The following is a 24,505-nucleotide window of genomic DNA, read 5'->3' as shown; positions in this document are numbered from 1 at the left end:
CGTGATCCTACTCATCTTGGCTGTGATGACTAGCATGTATCAGTGAAAGCTAAGAAGGCTAAATGGCATTTCATTCAAGGTCATGGTATAGAGGTGAGAAAAGACAGAGTGAATGGACTTATCTTTGTAGTCTGCAGGGTAAAGACAGATAATAAGATTTAAACGATTATTCCTGACGATTCCCAGCCAATTCAAACGTCTACCCTGTATAAATAGTGGTTCCCAACACGCCTGTACCATTTCTTGCACTTCCTGAGTGCAAAAAGAGCAAGAGATTAACAGAATTGTAGATTTTCGTCTAGAGATGTTTTTTCCCATTGCTGATTCATCTAATAATTTTCCAAATCAATCAACTAGGCAATCCAAGAGCTCATGGGGATATCCAGAATGCTTGCCCCTAGTAACCATCCCTTCTCTCTGCTTCCTCCCGTTTACTTCCCAGCACCTTTTACCTGAGAACAGTCAGATTTCAAAGATCGATCATTAATAGGCGCTGATGAAGCAACAGTCTGGGAAGTAGGCTTGCTAACACTCAAACAAACATAACCTTGGTTTATATAGCTCCACTTTCATTAATCCCAAACGGAATGCAAATAAATCAGTGGAAAGAGAATTGCAGAAACGCAGGCTTTAGACCAAAAAAAAGAGACGGATAAGGAATTTGAAGCACACAGTGTGGAAGACAGATAAGGCAGAAATATAGAGAAAAGCTGGCAAAAACTGCAGGAGAGAGTGGAGCGTGAGGTGAATGAGTGATGTGCCCTGGCGATAACAGAAGGAAACGAGGCCATACTTCACTTCCAAAGTAAGTGGAGGGAAGTTATTAACTTGCACGAGACAGATAACACTGTTACCTTGGACTGTAGATAACGTGGATTACACTTCTTCAGGCCTCGGCCATTTAGTCTCTGTAGTCTCTCCTGGAATAATTTTCTGCTCCCCATCATCATTTTACTCATAGATTGCCTCTGACTTATTTCCATTTTTCTCCACAATTATCTTACAAATATCTGCCTATTCATTTTTTACTGCACCAAAATTGACTTGGTGGAAAGTGCGAAGCCAAGAGGTCAATTTAATACAGAAACTGGATTTTTTTTAATCTTATGCAAGCTATTTCAGTGCTAATAAGTAGCAGATAAAACATAACATATAATATGCGTAGCCCTTGGAAGACCCCATTTTAATCCTGCAATCACTTGCAATGACCATTGTGACTACTGAGCTTTGCAAATGGGCAATAGGGGCGTATCCAAACATGCATTCATGTAACTCTGCACCCATTCTATGGATGGTAACCACCAACTGGGTGGAGTCAGGACACTGTGAACAGGAGGCTTTTGCTCATGAACCGTTTTCTTGTAATTATCTTGTCTTAGCATGTTGCTCAGTTGCACACCATGAAATTAGCCAGCGGAGCAGATATGAACTGAGGCTCCTTTTAGGGGTTTGCAGGAAAATGTGCATAAGCGGTGCAGTCTCAGGGTGAGAACAAATGGCATCAAACATGTAAATATTACAACATAAATATTCAGCGAGGGGAAGGTGATGAAATCTTCTTTACATAACTCCACGAAAGAACTGCACAGATGTGCTTTTTTCCCATCTGAATCAACCTGTTCCGTGACCTCAAAATGCACAGCCGCAGTTTTCGTCAGCTCGACTAATAAGAAAAGTTATGAGTACTTGTTCAACCTGTGATGAATCACTCCGCGATGTGGTTTTTCTTCTTCTTTTCATCTGACATCTTTCTTTCTAAGATGAACACCATCTGCTGTAAGCACATGCTTTGTTTTGACCCCTTTCATGTCCTTTTGTTACATTATACTTTTGTCTGTGTGTTTTCTTTGAACTGAAAATACGTTTCAGCACTTCCTTTTGTCATCCAAACAAACAACCAGACAGCAGATAGGAAAACCCTTGCCTGAATCTGGAGTAAATTATCAAAAAATGAAAAGGAAAAAACTGAGAAAAAGATGCTAAATGGGTGTAAATATAAGACAGAGGTTTTTTTTTTCATAAATAGTTTATACAGAAACTGGGGGAAAGCAGCACCTTTAATACGTAGTTTGTGGTTGTTCTAGATGCATACTGCAAACATACACCCCCGTCAGCTATTTCTAGATCATATACTGCTGTTGTGAAAGCTTGAGTATTTATTTACTGTCCTGATGTTGGCTGGCATTAGCAGATGCCATTGCGTTTGCTTCCTGTGCTAATCTACACAGCCGGCCTGTGAAACCAGATTCTCGTACACTGTTTGAAACTTCCCTTGTGCCTTGTGACATCCTCTGTAAGCTATAGCCTCGTCTCCAGCCAGCAGGCACGAAGCTAAATGATTAAGATTTTTTTCAGAAAGCTAATGTGCGTATTTTTATAAACAGCATCCAGTAAATTATGAAAGTCTTCCATATATGCATGCACGTATGCGCGCACACATTCGGCAGCACGAGCTGATACATAGCTGAAGGAACACAGCATTGGGTTTCATCCTGAGCAGACTATGATAACAATCTACCGCAGCGCCAACTGTTCCAAATCACGCTATCAGAGCATTACATAAATACTGCAGGGCTCTTTATCTCAGCTCCTTTCATACTTTTACAACAGCACACCTGAAAGACTTGATGAACAGTGTTCAGTTAGTTTCACATCTCATTCTGACCTCTGTTACTCCCTGAGGATCGAGTGGCCAAACCACAGTCCTAACAGCTGCTCTGATCTTTCATGGAAATCAACAAGTGGTGGTGGCGAAGAGGTTCTAGATAATCCAAATGTTCGCTATGGTAAAGTAACTGTATTCCTCTATGTCTCAGTTACAAAAGGCTATAGATGGCAGGAATATTTTGCACATGCTTCTCTTTTCTTCCAAGTCCCTTCAAGGTCAAAAAAGGACACAACAATGAAAGCGTTGGCATTGCTTTCCACTTCTCTAACATCTTTTAGTGGACCTTGACTGTATGTATAAGACAGAGATATTCTTGATGTTTTGAAAACTTACGTGATGAGCAACGGGTGGATCTGACAGTAATCTAAAAGCGAGTGACACTAGGGTCATAAATTCAGAGAACAAAATAAGCTATAGGCTTCTCTATAATGGGGATTTCTTTTTTTCAGTTAGAAGAGTTGCCTCCTGCTGGGTATTAGAAAGAATGCAGGTTTAAGGCGCTACCACAGTGGTTTCACTTTTCAGACATGTCTAATCGTCGATACACCGCCTATGAGAAGTCCCATATACAGCATAGTCAGACAGAGAATCAAAGTGTGTGGCAATGAGAAAAACAATGAGCAAGTCAAAATGACGGGACTAAGATATGACTAAGATGTCATAAATGTTTATGATTATGATGTCTCTAGAGTGCTTGGTGGATTTATTCATTTTTAGATGCTCTCACGTGTTGTCAAATCCTAGATCATTTAGAAACATGAGTTGACTTTAAGAGGTTCTGATCGCCTTTCCTAATTTATCTTTGAGCACCCACTGGATTTACTACTTTACAGTGAAAATACTATGTTCTGAAGGTGCGTTAATCAAACTTCTAGAGGACCCTGCACTGAGAGGTTCATGGCAGTAAGCTATTCAGTGGCATTTTAATAGCTTCCCTTGTAATCAGTGCTAATTTCGTTGACCAATACTTTTCATCACAGTTTTATTAATGACAATTTTTTTTCCTGGTGAAAGCAAGACGATAACTAAACAAAAGCTAATGCACAAGTTAAAAAAAGCTGATGAAAGGTGTTAACACAATCATCAACGAGCAAAAACGAGAGGCATGCTGGAGAGACGAGATCCAATCGAAACTAATTAAATTGTGTAGAAAGGTGGGACGCATTTGGAAGTGATCCAATCAGAAGTGATGTCCTTCTATGGTAAGGTTAGATGAGCACATTTAATCTGTCCCCAGGAAACGGTACAACTATTTACTGTACTCCTTGTTTCTAATGAAAACTCAGCAAAATGTTAACGCTTTGGAGGAAGAGACGGGTGGACATAGGGACACATTTCACACGAAGCAGGTCTCACAGGTAAAAAAAAAAAAAAGTTTACACTCTATATTTTGGTCAACTGAATCAACTTTAGATTTAGTCTACTGTAATCTTATGACATTTAGTCTAATAAAATGAAACAATTCAGATGCTTAAATTATGAATAAAACTAAATGGCATTTTAATAAAAAAACAAACTATGACTAAAACAACCTCAAAATCTGTTGTCAAGATTAATGCTGCTTGTTTAACTTCCCAAACAAAAACCTGATCTATGCTATGAATTTTTAAAGGTCTTTTCCTAGTTTGAGGATCTCATCGGTATATTTGATGTCTCTGGCAAGACAAAAACCTTGACTTACTAATCATTAAGTAAGTCAATGTTCTCACACATGTAATAATGAAGTCAATAATGAACTACCTCTGAATATCTTTCTTTTCAATTAATATCTCTATTTCAGATCAAGTGGAAAACTAATTTCAGCTATGTTCAACTCCTACACTTACCAAACCGAAATCCACTTCTAGACAGAAAAAGCAGTGTTATAAGAGTGATTAATGGAATGAAATTGAGTCTGGACTCTTAATTACTTTTATATCAAGAGTAATATAAGATCAAAGTAAGACACAGCAGGACCAGCTTAACACTTACTGATTGCTCTTATTCAAAAGCTTGAAAGTGTGGCAGATTTTTTTTCTTTTTGCTTGCATATCTGATTCACCACCTAACCGTAATACTCTGCACTGTGTAGTTTTTCAAAACCACCTCTTTTGGGGTCCCACTTTGAAGTCTGGAAGCATGTAAGTTCACCTATGACGCCATAACATTCCTCAGGTCTCTGTGGTAATGTTTTGGAGCAAAAAACCTGGACCATCAATGCACCCAGTATCACAAAGTGCACATTACCTGGCAACCATTTAAATGCAGTCTTGCAATCCTGGCACCGACCCCTTTGGTCAGGGAATGAACATGCAATCACCCTCTGTGGCAGTGCACCGAACGAGACCTACTTGACTCCCATCGCAGGATCAATCAACTCATGTCAGGGTTCAAGAGCGCGATGTGTCACTCTCAATAGCTTCTCTTCAGACTGAGCCATAGATCAAGGTCATGTATGAGATTCATCATGATTGATCTGCCTGCATATTCTTGCCATGAGTAATAGTGGCAATACAACAGCAGATAGGCCTCATTTAAAAGCGGGGGGAGGGAGCAGCAATAAAAGCATCGGGAGGTCAACTCCTTTTTAGGCTTGTGGCTAAATTCGAGTCAGCAGCACAGGTTGCTGATTAGGGCAGAGGGCACCAACTAAATTCTTGAGCCATTCAGAGAGGACAGGCTCCAGTGGTCAGGAAACAGCCATGACTATTGTAAGCTGCTATGGGACGCAGGGTAAATATTTAGCTTGGAGAAGGAGGGGTAATAAATTTTGAGAGCTTTAACCCAATTGCAAAAAGCATGCTGCTGTGAGCAGCACAGGGGTGGGATGATGGGTGACTGGAGCAGAGAAGGGAGTCTATATAAAGTGGGGTTCATAGAAGCAAAGACTTACAATAGGAAAGCCGTTAGAGCCACACAAAAAAAAAAAATCATACAAACTACACTGTATTTGATTATGAAGCCGGTTGTTGGATTAATTAACATGACGACTACTTCCCATTTCCCTAATCTGGATAAGCTTTTATGCCCAATGAGTCTGTTCCAACTCACTCACTACAGCTTACTATTACTATTTCTGTTCTCATACAAAATAACAAAAGCATTCACCCCTGACCACAGATAGAGCTGAACAGATGAAAGGATATGAAGTGGAACAAAAAGAATTAGAGAACAAATGTACTGAAAAATAACTTATTATTCTTCAGATAGTTAAAATTAGACTTATACTGACAAATAGTCAAAAACTGTCCTTAAACTGGCTTCTATTAAGCAGTGTATATGTTTAATAGAAGCATAATGAATAATCCTTATTCAATTTTATGTTCAATCCTAAAATCTACGTTTTCAGCGTTTAAGGACTCTCTGATGACAAAATATCAGCCTATAATCTCCCAGAATGCAATGATGCCTGCTAAATTGATTGCTGTAGGTCCACTAAACTCTTTTTCCCTTTCTCATCTTGCCATCCATTCATGGGGGTAAATGTTTTGTGTGACTAATGAGAAGAACAATAAACTGTCAGATATGCCTTGTCGCCAATAAACAGGAAACAGCAGCATTTGGAGCCCAGGCAATGACATCACATCACTGCGACAGTCATGAAGGAGAAAAGATGAAGCAAATTAGTAAGACATTGAAGAATGTGTTACGGAGTAAGAATCAGTGAAAAAAACTTTCGAGTCACCCAAAAGATCTGATGGACGTCATGGTTTCTCAACCCTGAATGGAAGTCATTTTTATCAACAGTGTTGATTTGTCAAATAACTCAAATGAAAAGAGCCAAATAAGTGAGTGCACTGCTTGCCAGAAGCCAAGATCAACTATTACCTCAACGATGTGAATCTTGAGGAAAGGAATGTACACTTTGATCACTTAATTTCCTAATTACCTAATTAAATGGAAAATGTGCAGGGGGAAATTGTGATTGGGCCTCCCAGCAACTTTCATGTAACTCACCTCAATCATTAACCATCAGTTAATTCTGTTACATAAGTAGCTCTTTCAAGCCATGCTAGGGGAGAGGCTCTAGGGGGGTCATAACATGTGCTGGCTTTCCCCCAGTATCAACATCAGATCAAATATTTGATCACATCAATACTTCAGACTGGGCTACTTCCAGTTTAGACAAAAGCATTTTAAATTCTTTGGGCTTAGCGATTTGCCGACCTCTGACCTCTCTGGCCTGTGACCTGAGTCTCATGACTCTGTACTTGAGCCCATAAGAAAACAGACATCCAATGTTTACAATCCACTGCACATTGCCGGCGGCTGGCATGCGTTTGTGTTTTAAAACTCACACTGAGGTTTCTGTCCCAGATCTGGATGGTGCCATCTTGGCAGCCCGCTGCGATGAGCTTCCCGTCGCGGCTGTAGGTGCAGCATGTGGGGATGACCTTCTTACCCTGGAAGGAGCGAGGCTTGAACACAGACTTGTGCTTCTTCTCTGAATTGAGGTCCCATGTGCGCACAGTGCTGTGAACAGACAGATCATTTAATTTATCCTAACCCGGTTGTCATGAATCACTCAAAAAACGTCCGTCTCTCACAACATATTTGTTCTTTAACACCTGCATCCACCATAATAAATCAGAACTGTGGCGATACGGTGTCCCCCGTCATTTCGTGAAACTTTAGGTCAGGCAGCTCTGTGACGCAGGGTGAGAAGTTTTGCGAAGAGCAAAACAGTAGATCAGTCTGACAGGTACGTCTGAAGCGTCCATGAAGTCCTGATTCTCTTTCCTACATCTGCTGAACACATTACACAACCTGGAGCACTGAGAGTGGGGGTTTGAATGCAGACCCGTCGTAAAATACAAATGAGAGATTTCATTCCAAAACATCATAAAATGAGAGTAAAACAATAAGCCCTCATGGATACAGGTCAGTCTGTGTAACACTTTACAGTTCTTTCCTGGATCGAAACCAAAAATGAGCTTGAAACTTTCTGCGAAGGCACCATTAATGCTGTACGATCTATTCATGCTTTGAAGCTACATATGCTGTCATACAGAGGATAAACCTATTTATTGATTGATTTATCCACTAAAACTGCATAATGACAAATGTTGCTAGCTTAAAATTCAGAATGAGCATTCATCTAAAAAAAATGCAACAAAAATGCAGTTTTAATACTTACATTTTTGTACATTGCAAATAAATATAGAGTTTAAATGATGCTTTTATCTGCCTTTCTCCTTAATCTAGCTCTGCATCATCTCAGACTGATAAAGCAAAGATGGCAAAAAAATGATAACAGCACTAACTCAGGTGCCCACCAGTGATGAGACAGACTTCACCTCCCACATTTATTTATTGGAAGGGTGTTAGTACACATCGACATGCCAGCACCTCACATGCTCCCACCAACATTCGTGACAGACACGGTTCATCCAAATGTGTCTGTGAACCCACTGCCTGCTTTAGTGGGTATCTTGACCTCTGGGTCACGGGGTCAGCAGGGGAGTATAAACATACAGGCAGGGCTGCTACTAACAGCCAGGGAAGGATTCCACTGTGGCCGGCTACAAAATCACAGACACACACACTCAACTGTGTTTGGATAAGTCTAACAATGTGATACAAATGCCAGCTGAAGACATATGGTTTGAGTGAAAACCTGCAAGGGTCAAATAAAACTCTGATGCATAGTTGTGTTTAAATCCACATAACATGAAAGCTGTTAAATCACAGAAAAGAAAAAATCCTGCTGGGAAAAAAGTGCAAAGGCCACATGTATAAAATCATATTTTCCAATGCAAACTGGAGGCTTCTGCACTGTACAGTAAGCTGTTTACACAGCAGATTTCCATGTGTATGTGTGTGAGTGAGGGATAAAGAGCGATAGCCACAAACTCAGTGACATATTGGTCCACCTGCTGCCTCACACAGACATCTCAATTCTGTTTACAGGAGACTGTGGGCGAGTGTCAAGCCAACAAAGACAACATGACCTTTCATGTACCACACAAAACCTGGAATGGTATTTATCATAAGAAACTCTTTCCAAAACATGGCATTGCTGACTGTCAGAGGGATAGAGCAGAGAGGCTGGAGCCCACCAGTGCTGAGCAGAGCGTAAGTGATGGGGAAAGACTGCACACAGTCACTTGTCGGGAGTAAGATGCTTGTGGGAAACTGAGGGCTATCTAAAGGGGTTCATTTTAGTTTTAACCTCCTAAGACCCGAACTCTTCCACTGCATGCATTTTTAATTTCTCTTTGATATTTGGGCATATTGGGGCCCAATGAATGTAAAAACAAAAAATTACCAGATTTTTTTTTTTACCTTATTTTTGTTTTTAAGAAAAATAAGAGCCACATATGAGTATATCCGTTTAAAATTTTGATAGAACAGTAGCAGTATAATGTCCTTGTAAGTGGATATTGGGCCCTTGTAGAGCAAAATTCAGTATTTTGGTCTAAATAACCCAAAATGGATGGTTGGGGGAAGGGGATAACAGGTATATATTAAAAAATGATACACAGCATGAACAAAAAACATTAGCAGGTAATAACATTGTCATTTCCCATTTCTCAAAGGCCTGTTTTCCCTTCAATCAGCAGCCCCCTTTTCTTGCACAAACGCTTCACAGGCAGAGGGGTGAATGCAATAAAATGAGACCCATTCAACCTCAGTCATGCATGTGCACTTTACAAGGTAGCACAGTCGTTGACACATCAACTGAGGAGTGACAGCTCCCTAGGCCTCGGGTTTTATCTGTACATCAGGTTATAGGCCCAGTGGGGGTGACGGCTGCTAGGATCACCTTTCCAGATTACGGGATGAAGAAGAGAGACGGAAAAGAAGAGCGTTCGTCTTGTTTAAGGTTGTTTATTGGTCGAATTCCAGTGATAGACTGAATTGCCTGTTTCCTGGTTGACTGACTAACTGGGGCTCTGTTATGAGAAAGGAGGATTAGGAGGGAAGATGCTCAATCTTCCATCACAGCTAAAGAAGATAACAGAGGGATTTAGGAGGCATGCACACAATTGTACCCAAGCAATGAATCAAAAGGAGGAAGATTGTGGCCATTGTGGCACAGATGGGCTGTGGGTACAGTGACAGACTCATTCACAAAACTTCACAACATTTTCACAACATTGTTTCTGCTCAGTAGCAAGGCGGGTGAGACCATACACTACAAAAGGCAAAATGCCTAGAAAAATATCTCTTGAGCTTGAGTCAAGGCAGGTTTTCAGATTTAATCAAGCAAAGGTGTGATAAGTTGCGACCCAGTTCGCTGACAAAAGAAACAAACACTGTATTTCACAGCTCTCACAGTAAAAAACTAGAGGCTACTGTCAGTCAAAAATTCAGCCATGGCTATAAATTGAACAAAAAGGATTAATGCACTCCTTAAAGCTATGGTATGTGCATTCGTGGGCAGAATATGGAACACTTGCAATGTAAGGTGGGAAAGAGTTAGCTAGCAGATCATTACATGAAGGAACCTTTTAAAAACAAGCGCGTTCATGCTCACAGGTGTACACACGGGTGCTCTCACACACACAAACGACACCCTTTTTGGCTCCTACCACAAAGCAAGGCAAGGCAAGGCAAGGCAAGTTTATTTGTATAGCACAATTCAACAACAAGGTGATTCAAAGTGCTTTACAGAGACATTAGAAACAAGAACAAATAAAAAGCATGATTTAAAATTGAATAAAACAAGCAAATAAACTAACTAACTAATTAACAAACAAACAAACAAACAAACAACAGTATATAAAATCAAAACAGATAAAATCAGAACAGTAGATAAAATCAGTAGTTAAATGTAAGTTTTGAAATTTAAGCTTAAAGTGTGGATTTGGTGCTTTATTCAAATGCAGCTGAGAACAGGTGAGTCTTCAACCTGGATTTAAATAAACTGAGTGTTTCAGCTGATCTGAGGCTTTCTGGGAGTTTGTTCCAGATATAAGGAGCATAAAAGCTGAATGCAGCTTCTCCGTGTCTGGTTCTGACTCTGGGAACTGATAAAAGACCGGATCCAGATGACCTGAGGGATCTGGATGGTTCATACTGGGTTAGGAGGTCATTGATGTATTTTGGTCCTAAACCATTCAGAGCTTTATAGCACACTGTGTGCTGTCGATCTTACGTGCTGCACAATAATGTTTAATATTTAGTATTTACTGTTATATTCCCATATATCATCATGATGTTGTTTATTGTATTGCTCTCGTTTTCTTCTGCTTGTTTACTTTTTTCATTCTCAACAGGTGAAACTAAAAAAGTATCTATTGTTAGCTAGTGTTTTCTCTTCTGGTTTTTTTTTTATCTCCATACAGGTGATCCAGGTGTTTTGTTTGTTTTTCTTTTTTTTCTTCCCCCCTTTCTCACCATCTCTTCTCCCCTCTATTTTTCTTTCCCTCCCTCTCTTTCTTTCATTCTTTCTCCCTGTCCTATCCCCCAGTCATGTCTGTCCCGTCTTTAAAAAGCGAAAATAAAATAAATACATAATTATAATAAAGGTCAATCAAATGGACCAATATAGAAAGGCCATGATGATCCACTTGGTAAAGTAAATCCACTTGGCATCTTTCTTGGCCTTCAGACAACAATTCTGAAGGCTAAAGATCCAAACGGGACAGGCAAAAAAAAAAAAGGTGGGAAAGAGTTGGAGATGTGCTGGACTGTGGATGAACCCATCCAGTTCAGTGAATTGCCCCAACATGCTCACCCACACTTTGAGGAGTCATTCCTCATATGTCATCCATTTAACTCTCCTTTCCTTTAAAATTGAAAGTAAACTATTACCAAGGGCACTGATAAGCAACTGACTTGCTAATTCGTCAAGTTCCGAGTGCTAGAGATGATCAATTAGCGCTCACAGCAGACAAAAGCAGAGAGAGGGAGAGACAGAAGTACGGCCTTACACAAAAGTACCATTCTCGCAAAACAAGATGAATTACTACCACAATTTATCCATGCGTTAAATCACAAATCTGCTTTATGTGACTTTGTGTTTGTCGATGCTCTCTAGTATGACACATTTCAAATCAAATGTTTAGTTTGAGCACATGACAAAGACAAACAATTTGTCAGCAGTAAAAGGCCCTGCCATGTTGTCCTCTGGGTCTCCTTGTATACAGCTACACATCCAAGTCCAGCTGCAGCCCTGACAGCAGGCCAGCGCGAAGGGAATCCCTGGCATTCAAACCTCCTGGAAACATTCCTCAAATTGTGTGTATTTGTGTGTACACATGCTCAAGTGTGCTTCAAGACTCGACAGAAGTAACATGTGGGCCCAATTAGAACGTCGCCATTTGTCCTGTCCTCTGTGCTCCACTGGCTGAAATTTCAGTCGCATCGATTTTTAACCTTCTCCTAGGCACTATAAAACTACGTACGTAAAGCCAAGAATCACCAATGTCCTATCCTTCAAAACAACAACACAAATCTTTCCAGTGTTATACTTGGTAAACTGTTTTATGCCATGTGGTTAGTTAAGTGTTAAAGATTTGGTGCATTAGAAGTTTTTAAAAAAGCTCCTAATATACACCAAGTCAGAGCTATATTTTAACTTTTTTACTACTTCAAGATCAGCCCTGCCAAAGAAATACTTCCACTGAGAGTTAACCCAGCAAGTATTGCTTTCACTTTCTTGGAAATAAAATCTGTGGCTTTCAAACATTCACCGAAGACTCAGACGCAGTTAAAGTTGCTTCATACTTGTGCGGTTTGTTCCTTAGGATCAAACATGAATACTGTTGGAAAACACTGTTTCATTTTACAACTGCACGCTCTCAAACAGAATGACAGAAGAATGTGAAATGTTGACACACACAGCGCAACACTTTTCACTGACTGACTCGATTCGCACAGTTCTACTGAAGCCCTATTCAAGCCACAGTTTCTGAGAACACCCTGCTGCTATATTATCAGTACTTCCCTCTCATCCACTTCCTCCCAGGAGGGGAAAAAAAAGTATGGGTTAATGAAATCATTCAAGGCGCTGGGAGGTAGCCCTTAATGAATGAGATTCCACACTACTGGGGGACCTTTAATTAAGAAGCTGGGCGGTCCAGTGATCATGCTTAATAACCTATTCAAGTAAACACAAGAAAGAGCCTCTAACTAGGCAGAAAGACCTGGAAAAGCCTGGATGTTGGTCTAATATTGAAGCAGACAGACAGCAGCTGACAGCCTCTCATACTACTGGCCAACTGCTGGCCCATTCTCAAGACGTCCACTGACTACCGCCTGGCCCCTGTGCAGAATCCATACTTATTCACTAAAGTGAATGGAGTGGATGGTGAGACAAAGAAAAGGAGGAAGACTGTCCTTAATAACTGAAGCATTAATAATCCATGATGAAAAGCATAGTTGTCTATAAGGTTTCAGTGATGGTACTGTGTGTTTCACACCTTCATGGCAACAGAACAGTCTCATTAATGTAGAAAGATCCATAGACAGTTAGATCCTCGACAAACCATCTGTGATGTTGTAAATCACTGAGTAAACCCACATAAATTAAAAGTGAGCAAACGAAAGGAACTAATATGAAGGGACAGCCTTCCAAATTATTATAGCCTGAGTCAAGCAAAAAACCCCACAAATATATATTATTAATATTTACCTTATTGTGGCAACTGTAGTTTAAGCAACTTATCACACATATCGCAATTTTAAGCATTCTTCTGCAAACCTTGTGTGCTTAAAGTTATCTGTTTAGGACTTGTAGTAACATGCAGTTTGCTCCAAAGCAACAAAAAGGAATTTTTGATTGAAAACATTGTAGGTTCAGGGACAGTGTGTCCACCAATAAAGTGAAATTCTGCACCAAGTTGCAAAGCACATTACCAACACAATAAGGTGGGAAAATGTAACCAGGAACAACCTCCTCCACCTGTAAATCCACATAGCCACCCCCCCCCCCTTTTCTGTCTTTGCCACATCTCTGAGACTCAGCTTGCCACACCGACTGGGTCTGCTGCTGTGAACCTCTCCCGCATGCAGCCCCTCTGCCTATGAATGGCTCCCTGTGCGCTCCTCTCTGCTGCTCTCCTGTTAGCTGGCCAGGAGAAACACCCAATGCTAACGTGCCAGGGGAGGATTTCCAGAGCCTCAATGAGAGCTAATTAAACCAACCTCCACATCTGGGGGAGCAGTAACACTGGTAAACACTGGGCTGCGGGCTGCCCGCAAAGTCGGGCCCTTGTTTCTCCTTAATGATGATAGCCCTAGGTGTCTCTACTGCTGTCTGTCACACTCTCTTAGACTCATCAATGTGCTGTAGCTTAGTCATACTCTTTGCCTTACAAATGTTCCCGCACACCTATACACAGGACAAAGAATTACAGCTTCTACAGGTTTAGTGCTGATTTAAGGATGTCGCTGACTGTTAAAACTCTGCGGTCTGAAGCAAACAATATAAATATCTGTGTATGACAGCGGTTGATCTGGTCTAAATCACTGCATACAAATAAAGGGCTCCATTTGGACAACATCCAGTATAAATATGCCATGTGCAAACACACAGCTATGAGGCCATGCTACAATCTTCAGAGGCATAGTCTGGATTAGAGGACTCCCTGCTGGTGACGGAGGGGATGAGAGCGAAGAAAAGTCTGTTCGGTGAGAGCATTACTTTGAAAATCCGACAGTAAGAATTACTAAATATAATGCTGGACATTAATTTTATATCAAAGAGGTGTGGCCTATGTATGATGGGTGTCACTGTGCTATCAGCAGTTCTCTGAAGATGAGAAAGGGTATTTCTCACTGACTGCATACTCTTCAATGTCCTGGGGGACTTTCTCAATGATTATTACTATAAATGGCACACGCTGGTTTGTAAAACAGAGACTCCTTGTTATGCCTGTAAATGAAGTGTACAGGAAAGTAACCAGTTATTGTTTAGAAAGACCAGAGGCTTGTTTTCATTTAAAGAGATAAAATCAGCCAAGATCAAAACTCACTATACAAAATACACATGCTTGGTGAGTCACAAAGAGATTAGGCCCATCTAAAAGCCATTTCTGTTTTCTCCTCCCTGAAAATCAAGACGGCTCACTGTGAAGCTTAACAACTGGATGCACAACATGTGCAATGTAACAGCGCGAGAAAGACAACGGGGGCGTGGAGGCTTCTGCCTTTAACTCAAAGCTTACAATGCTTGGTTAAAACTTACCCATCATTGGAGCAGGTCATGAACTCTTCTTTAATCTTGGGATGCCAGCACCCACAATTAAGCATAGCTGTGTGGCCCTGAGAAAAAAAAGAGCATAAAGTGAAAATAAACAAATGCACACTTTTAACAAGCACTAAAATGACCCAATATCCTGTGGCTGGCTTCCAGTGGCTTTATTTATTTTGGATCCAGTGCACAGCAGATATTGAGCTTCCTTTTCTTCACAGCAGTTTTTAAACACTTTATATTCAAGGGCAAGCCACAGAAATAGTAGCTAGCATGTGCTGTTAGAAACTTGAAAGGAGATTAAGACATATTTCGTAATCGTGCGTACAAATAAAGAGTAAAGACAGCTGTTGTTTTTCCATTTTGGCAAAACTTGCAACACAAAAGGTCACCAGATAATTAATCCGATGGTGAATTTTCCAGCACTGTGCATTACAAATGTGAGTCCTTTATCCATATCCTTAATTAGGTTACACTGTACATTGACTTTACATTAACGTTCGGATTTCCTCGACATAAGTCTCACTTTACAACTGTGCTAGTGAACTCAGAGGCCCTGGAACAGTGAGCTCTTTGCTCTTTGTAACTTCTACACATTTCCTCTGCTGGAGAGTCATGTGGAGAATTACTCATAACAAATAACTCCAAAGCAGTATAACCCAGAGAGAGGCCTCTCTGGCTGCCAGGTCAGAGTGGAACACTTCAGTGTGCTGCGAAGGGGCTTCAGACAAGACATACTGCTATTTGACAGGATGCTCAAGAAGCAGAGCCTTGCATGAGCAGAAGCTGACCAAATGGCATTGGTATGTGTGGATCAGGAAGAGGGCCTGTCTGTTCACTGTCAAATACTTTAACAACACACCATATTAATAACTGATTAAGAATAATTGCATATGACCTGCTGTTTTATGACTAAAAAGAACTACAAATTGCTAAGCTGTTAAATTTTATGGTAAAATATGCACTCGCTATATGATCAGGAAAGTACAAATGGTCCGTGAAGCCCCTCACTAATTCCCTCCTCTGTGCAAAAACAGCAACCTTCAAAACAGCTTTGCATGAGTGTGAAAAAGGCACTAGCTTCCTTTAAAAAAATCAGATTCATCCTTCTCCAAGTGTTCAAAGCATAATGCATCACTGAAAACAATGTCTTTTTTTTTTTTTTTAAATTAGCGCAAATGTCATCCCAGAAGTAAAAGACAACTTTTCATGTAAAGGAAAAAAAATCTGCTTTTTCACAGGGTTTAATGGGATACCTTAGTGTCATGCAAGAAGCTCTCACCTGCAAGGCGTAGGGTCTGTGGTTACTCAAGTATGGGTAAGGTAATATTTTCAAGCAGGTAACTGGAGAAGAACTTACCACTGGCATTGAGAGTTAGGACAATAATCTCAAACTCATCTACAGTGGCTTGCAGAAGTATTCGGCCCCCTTGAACTTTCCCACATTTTGTCACATTACAGCCACAAACAGGAATCAATTTTATTGGAATTCCACGTGAAAGACCAATACAAAGTGGTGTACACGTGAGAAGTGGAACGAAAATCATACATGATTCCAAACATTTTTTACAAATAAATAACTGCAAAGTGGGGTGTGTGTAATTATTCAGCCCCCTTTGGTCTGAGTGCAGTCAGTTGCCCATAGACATTGCCTGACGAGTGCTAATGACTAAATAGAGTGCACGTGTGTAATCTAATGTCAGTACAAACAGCTGCTCTGAACACACCATCCCCACTGTCAAATATGGTGGTGGCAGCATCATGCTCTGGGGGTGCTTCTCTTCAGCAGGGACAGGGAAGCTGGTCAGAGTTGATGGGAAGATGGATGGAGCCAAATACAGGGCAATCTTGGAAGAAAACCTCTTGGAATCTGCAAAAGACTTGAGACTGGGGCGGAGGTTCACCTTCCAGCAGGACAACGACCCTAAACATAAAGCCAGGGCAACAATGGAATGGTTTAAAACAAAACATATCCATGTTTTCAACGGGCCAGTCAAAGTCCAGATCTAAATCCAATCGAATTTCTGTGGCAAGATCTGAAAACTGCTGTTCACAAACGCTGTCCATCTAATCTGACTGAGCTGGAGCTGTTTTGCAAAGAAGAATGGGCAAGGATTTCAGTCTCTATGTGCAAAGCTGGTAGAGACATACCCTAAAAGACTGGCAGCTGTAATTGCAGCAAAAGGTGGTTCTACAAAGTATCGACTCAGGGAGCTGAATAATTACGCACAATCCAGTTGCCAAGTAAATGAACGCATCTCTTAGGACTTTAAGGTTTCTCCTTAAATTAGAAAAGAAAAATGCAATTCTTTTAATTTAATGAAACATTTTTTCCTAATTCTGGTGTAATCATCAGAAAGCAATGGAAAATTACTCTTCTCCAGTAACTGCATTATGCTTCTCAGGTTCACAACAACAACTTGCGAAAGACTAAAAAACAGCAGATATCGATAACAAAAGTAAGCGCAAAGAATTATAATGACAAACAGACAAGAACGGATGGGCAAGCCCAGTTTTTTATTATCACAATTTCCTTAGGCCAGAAAAGTGTCTGTGTTAGCGTTTACATTTGGGAATACTGAAAGAATTAAGAAGAATAGTTTGTGCAAAAATTGGAACTAGTACGAAAATTATTTTCACCTGCTGATGGAAATTTGTCTTGTCTATAGTATTTATTCAGAGAAGTATCACTGACAGCAATACATATTCAGGGAGACAGAAGCAATACCATGTGATCATACTGCATGTACATACAGTGCAGGCCTGCGTGTGACAAATCTCTGCACACAGTGGGGTTAGTTAGGAAGGAAATTAGTTTTTGTCAACAGAGACAGAATAAAAGCAAGGACTTAATTATCACATAAGACACAGCTAATTGACTGGGACACCGTCACCCGTCCAAAACGCATTTTCACTGAACCAAACTCCCCCATCAGCACCAGATGTGACCGTGCAGGACAAGAATGTAGGACATCAAGGAAAACACTATTTGCGATCAATGGGCCTTCACTTCAAGTAATTCATATGGGTGGTATAAACCATGTCTAAATGCAGTGCAGCAGGCACAGATGCTCATTGACTACCAATATGGCCTTTCTTAAACACAATAAAATCCAAACATGGACACTCAATTAGGATCCTTCTTTGTAGATTCAGGTATATGCAAGAAATGAACCGCGACAGTCCCGAAAGCATGTGTTCCTCTCTTCCTGAGTGCCGCTGGCTTCTCACACAGCACACACATCGTTATCCCCACATACAAAAACAAAACCAACTACACATTGCTACCATTATGCACTGGCAGGGTCAACCCACAGCGCAGAAGAACAGATCGTCCGCTGCATGTTTGGAATTAGCAGTGAATCCTGGGTAGACCGCAGTTGCTATAGAAATGAAAACACGAATACCTGCAACATTCTAGAGTATTACAACTTGTACCATATTTTTTTAATAAGATTTTACTATGATTAGGTGTGATTTTACTCTCCGAGATAAATGCTGAAATCTCAGAATACTTCGGCATCACAAAAGTTGGAAGTTGGAGTAGAAAATATGGGCTGTTAGATGATCAGTCACATCTGCAGTATTACAATCTGGCTTCAAAGAGAAAATCAAGGGGGCAGTGAAATGATAGCAAAATGTATCGTAAACATCTATAATAATAACCAGACTGACACAGTGATTCTGCATGCTTACAAAATGCGATAAAACAACAGACAGGGAGTTGTTTTTCTTCATTATCGGGGTGTGATGAAGACTTTTTAGTGGATACATGTAGGTCGCTTGCTCCAACTATTTTATAATTTTATCATGTCTATTAAATATTTTTATAATTCTAACCAAGAGAGTGCCTCAGGAAATCTCTTGGTTAGACTTGCACTTGTTGAGTTGTTTCGCCGTACTGATGAGCACCTGTTTTATGTCATTTACAGAGCACTTTCTTTTTATTTATATTTTCTGAAGAACAAATTTTTCATGACTCAGATTAAAGCAGATGTGGAAACTGTAACAATGGAGTTACTTTTTGGCATAACGTGTGGCGTTTGACTGCAGTGAGCGATTATTACTGACATTTCTAGTAAACTTGTGTGTTCTTGGCTTCATTGCCACTCGTCTGATCCTCTTAGAGCGCATTGTTATTGTTTCGTTAGATTTTATTGTAGAAACTGACAGTCAGCAGTTTGGCATACCTTTGTGTTAGCCATATCCACAATGTACTGGTCTCCTTTCACACACTCCATGACACTGAAGCCATCACGGTCCAACACCTTGGCCTGTGCATTGCCCGAAACCACCAACATGACATCACCGGTGATGCTGTACTGCAGGGCCTTGATCTGATGGCTGAGGAGACACAAAAACAGCACAACAAAGACTGCTTCACTAAAACATTGTTATATAAGCTTTTAATTCTTCACTTTTTCAGGCACAAATAAACACCAGATAATTGCAACTATACGACCAAAACATCTCAACATCTGATGTACCTGATTATTTGTATGACTGGCCTACAACAATAAACAAAGACACCCAACTATAACAACAGCAGAATATTTCTAATAAAGTGTTTTTAAAGCATAAAAAAACAAAGCTTTCACAGAGAAAATTATCCACTGATAAAAACTGATGTTTTAAAAATAGGGGCAGGGTGCTGACATTGCGAGGTTAATGTGCAAATGCTTATTAGTCTGGAACCTCTCAGTTCTGCTTGGAGCATTATCAAAGGGCAAACCCTACAAACAGTTAGAGCAAAGCGAAGCGAGAGGTAGCAATCAGCACTGGAAAAATGTAAACATACTACAGTATTCACTAAAAATAACCCACTCCGTTTTAGATAACCACTTCTGATTGGTCGAGCAAGGGCAAGACCAGGTGGAAATCTGTTTGAATGTGAGATCAGCTGCTTTCTGTCAGAGCAAATGAAACATGAGCCCTCAGATTCATCCAGTTCCCAGGCCGAGGAAGCTTCAACAACTTTCTATATGAAGCCCGGCTTGTTAGTAAACCAAACAGACTCCTAGATCACACTGTAATCAAATTAAATGTAGCGTTAATAAGGGGAAACCTGCTCCAGCTCAGCCCACTGCTTCCCAAAAGCAAAAAAGAATTTGATCTTTGATGATGGCTTTAGTTAAACACGGAGTAAACACACATGCAAACACACAAACAGACACATATCTTAACCATCTGTTCTCAAAAGGCTCATTTTGCATGAAAACAGAGGATGTCGCAGAGTTAGCATGAGGTTTGGTGATGTGTGTGTGTGTGTGTGTTTGTGAAAGTGTATACACTCTGGCACATGGAAATGCAGTCAGTGTAGTGGATGTTTACATGAAATTAATTATTGAACACGTGTCAAGGAGGTGTGTTGCTGTTCTCAGTACCACTCGCAAGGCTGCAGGGATCTGAAGGCCTGCAGAGCCTGGTCCATCCCAGCAAAATCCCAGAATCGAACATCATAATCATATCCACCAGACACCAGGCGGGCTCCAGAGGGGTCCAAGCCAAGAGCCGACACCTGAGGAAGCAGTTTGAAAACCAAGAGACAACTTATGAGCCTGTACAACTCAGAAAGCAAGCCGCTGCTGATTACTAGTTATAACACTAGAAATCTTTAACAATACAGTCATGTTGGCTTTGTTAAAAGGCACAGAAATAAATACAACCCAAATATTTTAAGTTTATTCTTCAATAATTTAGAACTAAACTGTTTAAAAACTGAAAAAGTGCTAGATCTGGATACCAGACTAAACAAAAGCAGAAAAGTAACAGCCTCACAGCTGCTCTTTTGGCTAAAATCAGTGAGATAAATGTTAACTGAAAATCCAATGAGAGGCCTCCGAAACCAGATGTTTGTGTGTGTGTGCGTAATATAAGCAAAAGTTGTACTGTTTACAAGCTTGTGATAAAAATAGAATTTTATTCAATGTCAACTGAGAATAGAGTTGTCACCAGCTCTAATTACTGGCTGGGTGTTAGAGGCGAAAGCCTTACCGTTTTAGTGCCATGCTGCAGCGTGATCTCATGAGTGTCTGGAATTTTTTTCACTGGATTCTGGGACAGAAAGTTGACATGAACGTGACGAAAAGGCAAAACAACACAAGTCTATATTATGTCAATTGATCAAAGTGCAGCAATATGTATGATATTTTTACATTAACAGGTTGTGAGTCTAAGACATTTAACGACAGAAGTCATATTTGTGAATGGTTGGAATCTGACATATTGTGTAGATAGTACTTTCCTGTAAAAAGCAATACACACATTCTAAAAATCCTTCTAATTAAAAATTCAGATATTTTAGGTGTCACTGTCCTTTTGGTAATGTAAAGAAAACAAATGAAAAAAGCACAACTAAGAAAATAGGCAAAAAGTTCACCTTTTATCGTGTACAGTGCAAAACTAACAATGTTAATCTTTTCTCCTGCTGCCATCTTGTGGTTGGATTTTTTTTTAAAACCTCAAACACAGAACACAATGTTGGTTTTATATGTCGAGATTGTGATCTGTCACAGTAGGAAAATCACACTATAAATTGGCTCATAGTGAAAAGAGCTTTGAGTGGTCAGTATCAATGTAAAAGCACTGTGGAAAAAGCCAGTCCATTCCATTCTTCAGTATCTGGGTCCTGTAACTGTGCATGCTATTTCACCGTTCAAATAGCTATTCATTGTTTATTTTTATTTACTTTTATTACCCTGCAATGATAATAAAATAGTTCTTTTAGCGACACAGAGACGAGGTTAAGGGAATGTAACCAACGCGGAAATCCAAAAATTCAGCAGCTCATAGCCTAGTGGCAATTGTGCCACGTATAAGGAGAGAGCTGATTGGCTGAAAAGTTATCTTGTACAGGAAGAGAAACAAGAGCAGAGTTCACACCAAAGAGGAAGAGCAGCTTAAAAAAAAATCAACTTCTTCATAGTTTTTAACTCTTGGATAATTCATGGCAAGCTAAATAATGCAGAGCGCATGCACAAAGAAGGGTAACTCACAGTACACAGCTACAACATGGATCTGCAAAGCGCTGTATAACACTTATAGACTACTAACATACCACCATGGCCCAACATTTACTGAGAAAATCTTGTTTTCTTAATGAGCAAGAAGAAAGTCAACACTTTAGACAGACTAGGTGTAATCAGATATATGTAGTATGCTGTAATTCACAGCCTACTAAGAGATTGTATAATTCAGACATACATCATCGTCGTCATCTTGTGCCTCTCCTTCTTCATCATCGTCATCATCACTGTGAGCCGTGCTGCCTGTGTAACCTGGTGGAAGAGGTGGCCCTACGTGCTCATCATCATCATCATCGCCCTGCTGAGCTGCATGCTGAGGAGGCACCGGTGGCCCGATAAGCTCTGAGTCTGAATCAGAATCTGAGCCACTGTCACTGCTGCTGTCGCTCTTCTGGACTCTAAAAATGATAAAAAATAAATAAATGAGCTTTGTCAGACAAAGCAAAACATATTGTACACTTAAGTAGACAAATTGGAAGCCAGAACAGATGTAACAGTCAGTTAAGGATAAAACCTCATAAATGCCTCCCTACCTGGAAGAAGCAGCTTTTCCTCTCTGACTCTGGACTGACGGTTTGACTGACTTGGAGCTCTCCCCCTCCTCCTCCATTTCTATCTCCTTCTGCCGCTCCTCTAAGGACGCAATGATTCCAAATGCAATTAAACTCATCATGACTCCTAAGCAGGGTTATCACATTGCCAGTGATGAAACACTTACCTATCACACGCTGACTCCTCTCGATGGCTGTTCGCCGGGTCTGCTCAAAAATGGCATCAAGATCAAATGTGCGGGCTTTCTTACCTGGAAGATAAAAATAAAACTCGATGTATGACTGCAACAACTCAAATTGTCACTTTATCAGAGAATACTTTTTTTACGTTTATATTTTCTGACAAGTGTGCTGGACTACACATACCAAACCCAGAGAATCCCATGACAGATGCAATGTCTCCATCGTCACTCGTCTTGCCTGTTGCTGTAAAAGAGGTCAGTGCCTTGTTTACAGTGTTAGACTCCATAGTGACAATTTCCTTTTCAGATCGCTTCAGAATGCTTAAAAATGAAAAGTAATTCAATTTGGGAGGGTTTCTGTTTTCCTCTGTAGAGCAAAGAACAGCTTCAACATCACGTGTTTCAGTGAGATTAGGCAGACCAGGAAAAATACTGGGGTTACACAGACCTCCCAATTAGTAGACTCCACAACTAACTCCTGAGCCACTGTTCCTGTAGGTGTAATGTCCAGGTAACCCAGTGGTTTTATCCATATAGTGCATCAACCATTATATGGCTATGAAAGACATATATGTTGAGAGAGCATCTCTAACTCTATTGTTTATGCTTTGTTTAATACTCCACACTAGCAGCGTACACACGGATGAACAGAGGTATCCTCCTATGTCTACTCTGAATGTTCCAGTAATGTACAGTATTTCAATCAATAACCCCATCCTTTCCCTTTTCATTTATCATGATGTAAGACATGTAAACAATGTCAGTTCATATGCCAATATCCCTTAAAATCTGTCCCATTATTAAAGACTGGTTAAGGTACAATTATTTTATGTAAATTGGGACATAACTCTACATAAACTACGGACTATGGGGCTGTGAAAGCTAGCAAGCAAATAATCATGTACAAGAAATACTGATACCGACACAACAACCAATTTCCATATTGGCATGGAATTCATTCCGGGATTTATATGTAGGCTTCCGATAAGTGTGTTTAATCCACTTCAAATGCAATACAATATGAAAATACGTATGCTGTCCTCATTCCAGCTTACACAAAAAGATTTACAACTAGCAGTAGCTGTTCGTTTTTCCCCTTTTAAAGGGTAATAAGGATAAGATCAAAAGGGATAAAATGGGGGTAAATAAATGTGTGAACGTTGACAACAACTCGGCGTTTCAAATTATGCTATGGGAAACAGATCTCACATTATAGAAAACATTAGTTAAGCTAACAAATAAGCTAACAAAAAGAGCAACGTTGTCCATTTCTTCACATGTTGTGTTACTAAATTAATTTCACTAAGAACTCAGGACAGAGTTTATTGTAAGTGGTCATTCATGTTTAAAATTAACATAGTGTCCGGCTTACAGATAGACAAAGGCAAAAAGTTCCTACCTTCATCTCCTCTTTTGGAATCCATGTTTTCAAATACGAACGTTACCTTTGACCTCCGGACGTTCTCGTTGTACGTCTGCTGTGCGGCTCGCAGCGCCGCTGCTGGTGTGCTTCGGTATGACCTTGTTTTGATAAACCAATAAGTTGTCCAAGCCAATAACATATAAAGTAATAATATTTATCTCAGAACAAAGCATCGATGAAACAGAGGAGCTCACAATTCTTCTAATGTTCGAATTCATTGCAAACACTGGATTTATTTAGGGTGCATTTTTGTGGATCCATTGTAAAATAAGCTTTAGGAGAAGAAAGTCACCGCTTGTTAAAGGCTCATCTCACATTTGCTTTAAAAAAAATTTAAAAAACCTATGTTGATAATGCCCAACACTTTTGGGAAAATATTCTGTGGACTAATGAGACAAAAGCTGAACTTTTTGAAGATTTAAGTCCTGTTGCATCTGAAATAAAAAAAACCCCACACCATTCATAAAAAGCTGCTTCAGGGCCTGGACGAAGCTGTAATTAGGAGACATGAAGGAGAATGTCTGGCCATTATTCA

General features: G+C 40.1%; 1 protein-coding gene across 1 annotated transcript in view; it reads right to left on the bottom strand.

Annotated features, from left to right (window-relative positions):
* wdr70 (WD repeat domain 70) overlaps positions 1-23,998 on the bottom strand; it is a 43,157-nt gene extending 19,159 nt beyond the window's left edge. The window contains exons 1-10 of the mRNA XM_085279598.1: positions 23,947-23,998; positions 22,732-22,791; positions 22,533-22,616; positions 22,348-22,447; positions 21,993-22,212; positions 20,784-20,843; positions 20,174-20,307; positions 18,980-19,133; positions 14,784-14,860; positions 6,946-7,120 (exon numbers count right to left, since the gene is read on the bottom strand). Coding sequence (XP_085135724.1) covers positions 6,946-7,120; positions 14,784-14,860; positions 18,980-19,133; positions 20,174-20,307; positions 20,784-20,843; positions 21,993-22,212; positions 22,348-22,447; positions 22,533-22,616; positions 22,732-22,791; positions 23,947-23,971 — 1,089 coding nt within the window. The 5' untranslated portion in view covers positions 23,972-23,998. The remainder of the gene's footprint in view (positions 1-6,945; positions 7,121-14,783; positions 14,861-18,979; positions 19,134-20,173; positions 20,308-20,783; positions 20,844-21,992; positions 22,213-22,347; positions 22,448-22,532; positions 22,617-22,731; positions 22,792-23,946) is intronic.
* Between the last annotated feature and the right edge of the window lie 507 nt (positions 23,999-24,505).

Source organism: Mchenga conophoros, linkage group LG7 (assembly GCF_057382185.1).
Source record: "Mchenga conophoros isolate Kocher_MC1m ecotype Shallow Benthic linkage group LG7, M_conophoros_male_GT1.1, whole genome shotgun sequence".
NCBI classification, from domain to species: Eukaryota; Metazoa; Chordata; class Actinopteri; order Cichliformes; family Cichlidae; genus Mchenga; species Mchenga conophoros.
The sequence above is the reverse complement of the archived record's forward strand: the minus strand, read 5'-3'. Positions and strand labels throughout refer to the sequence as shown.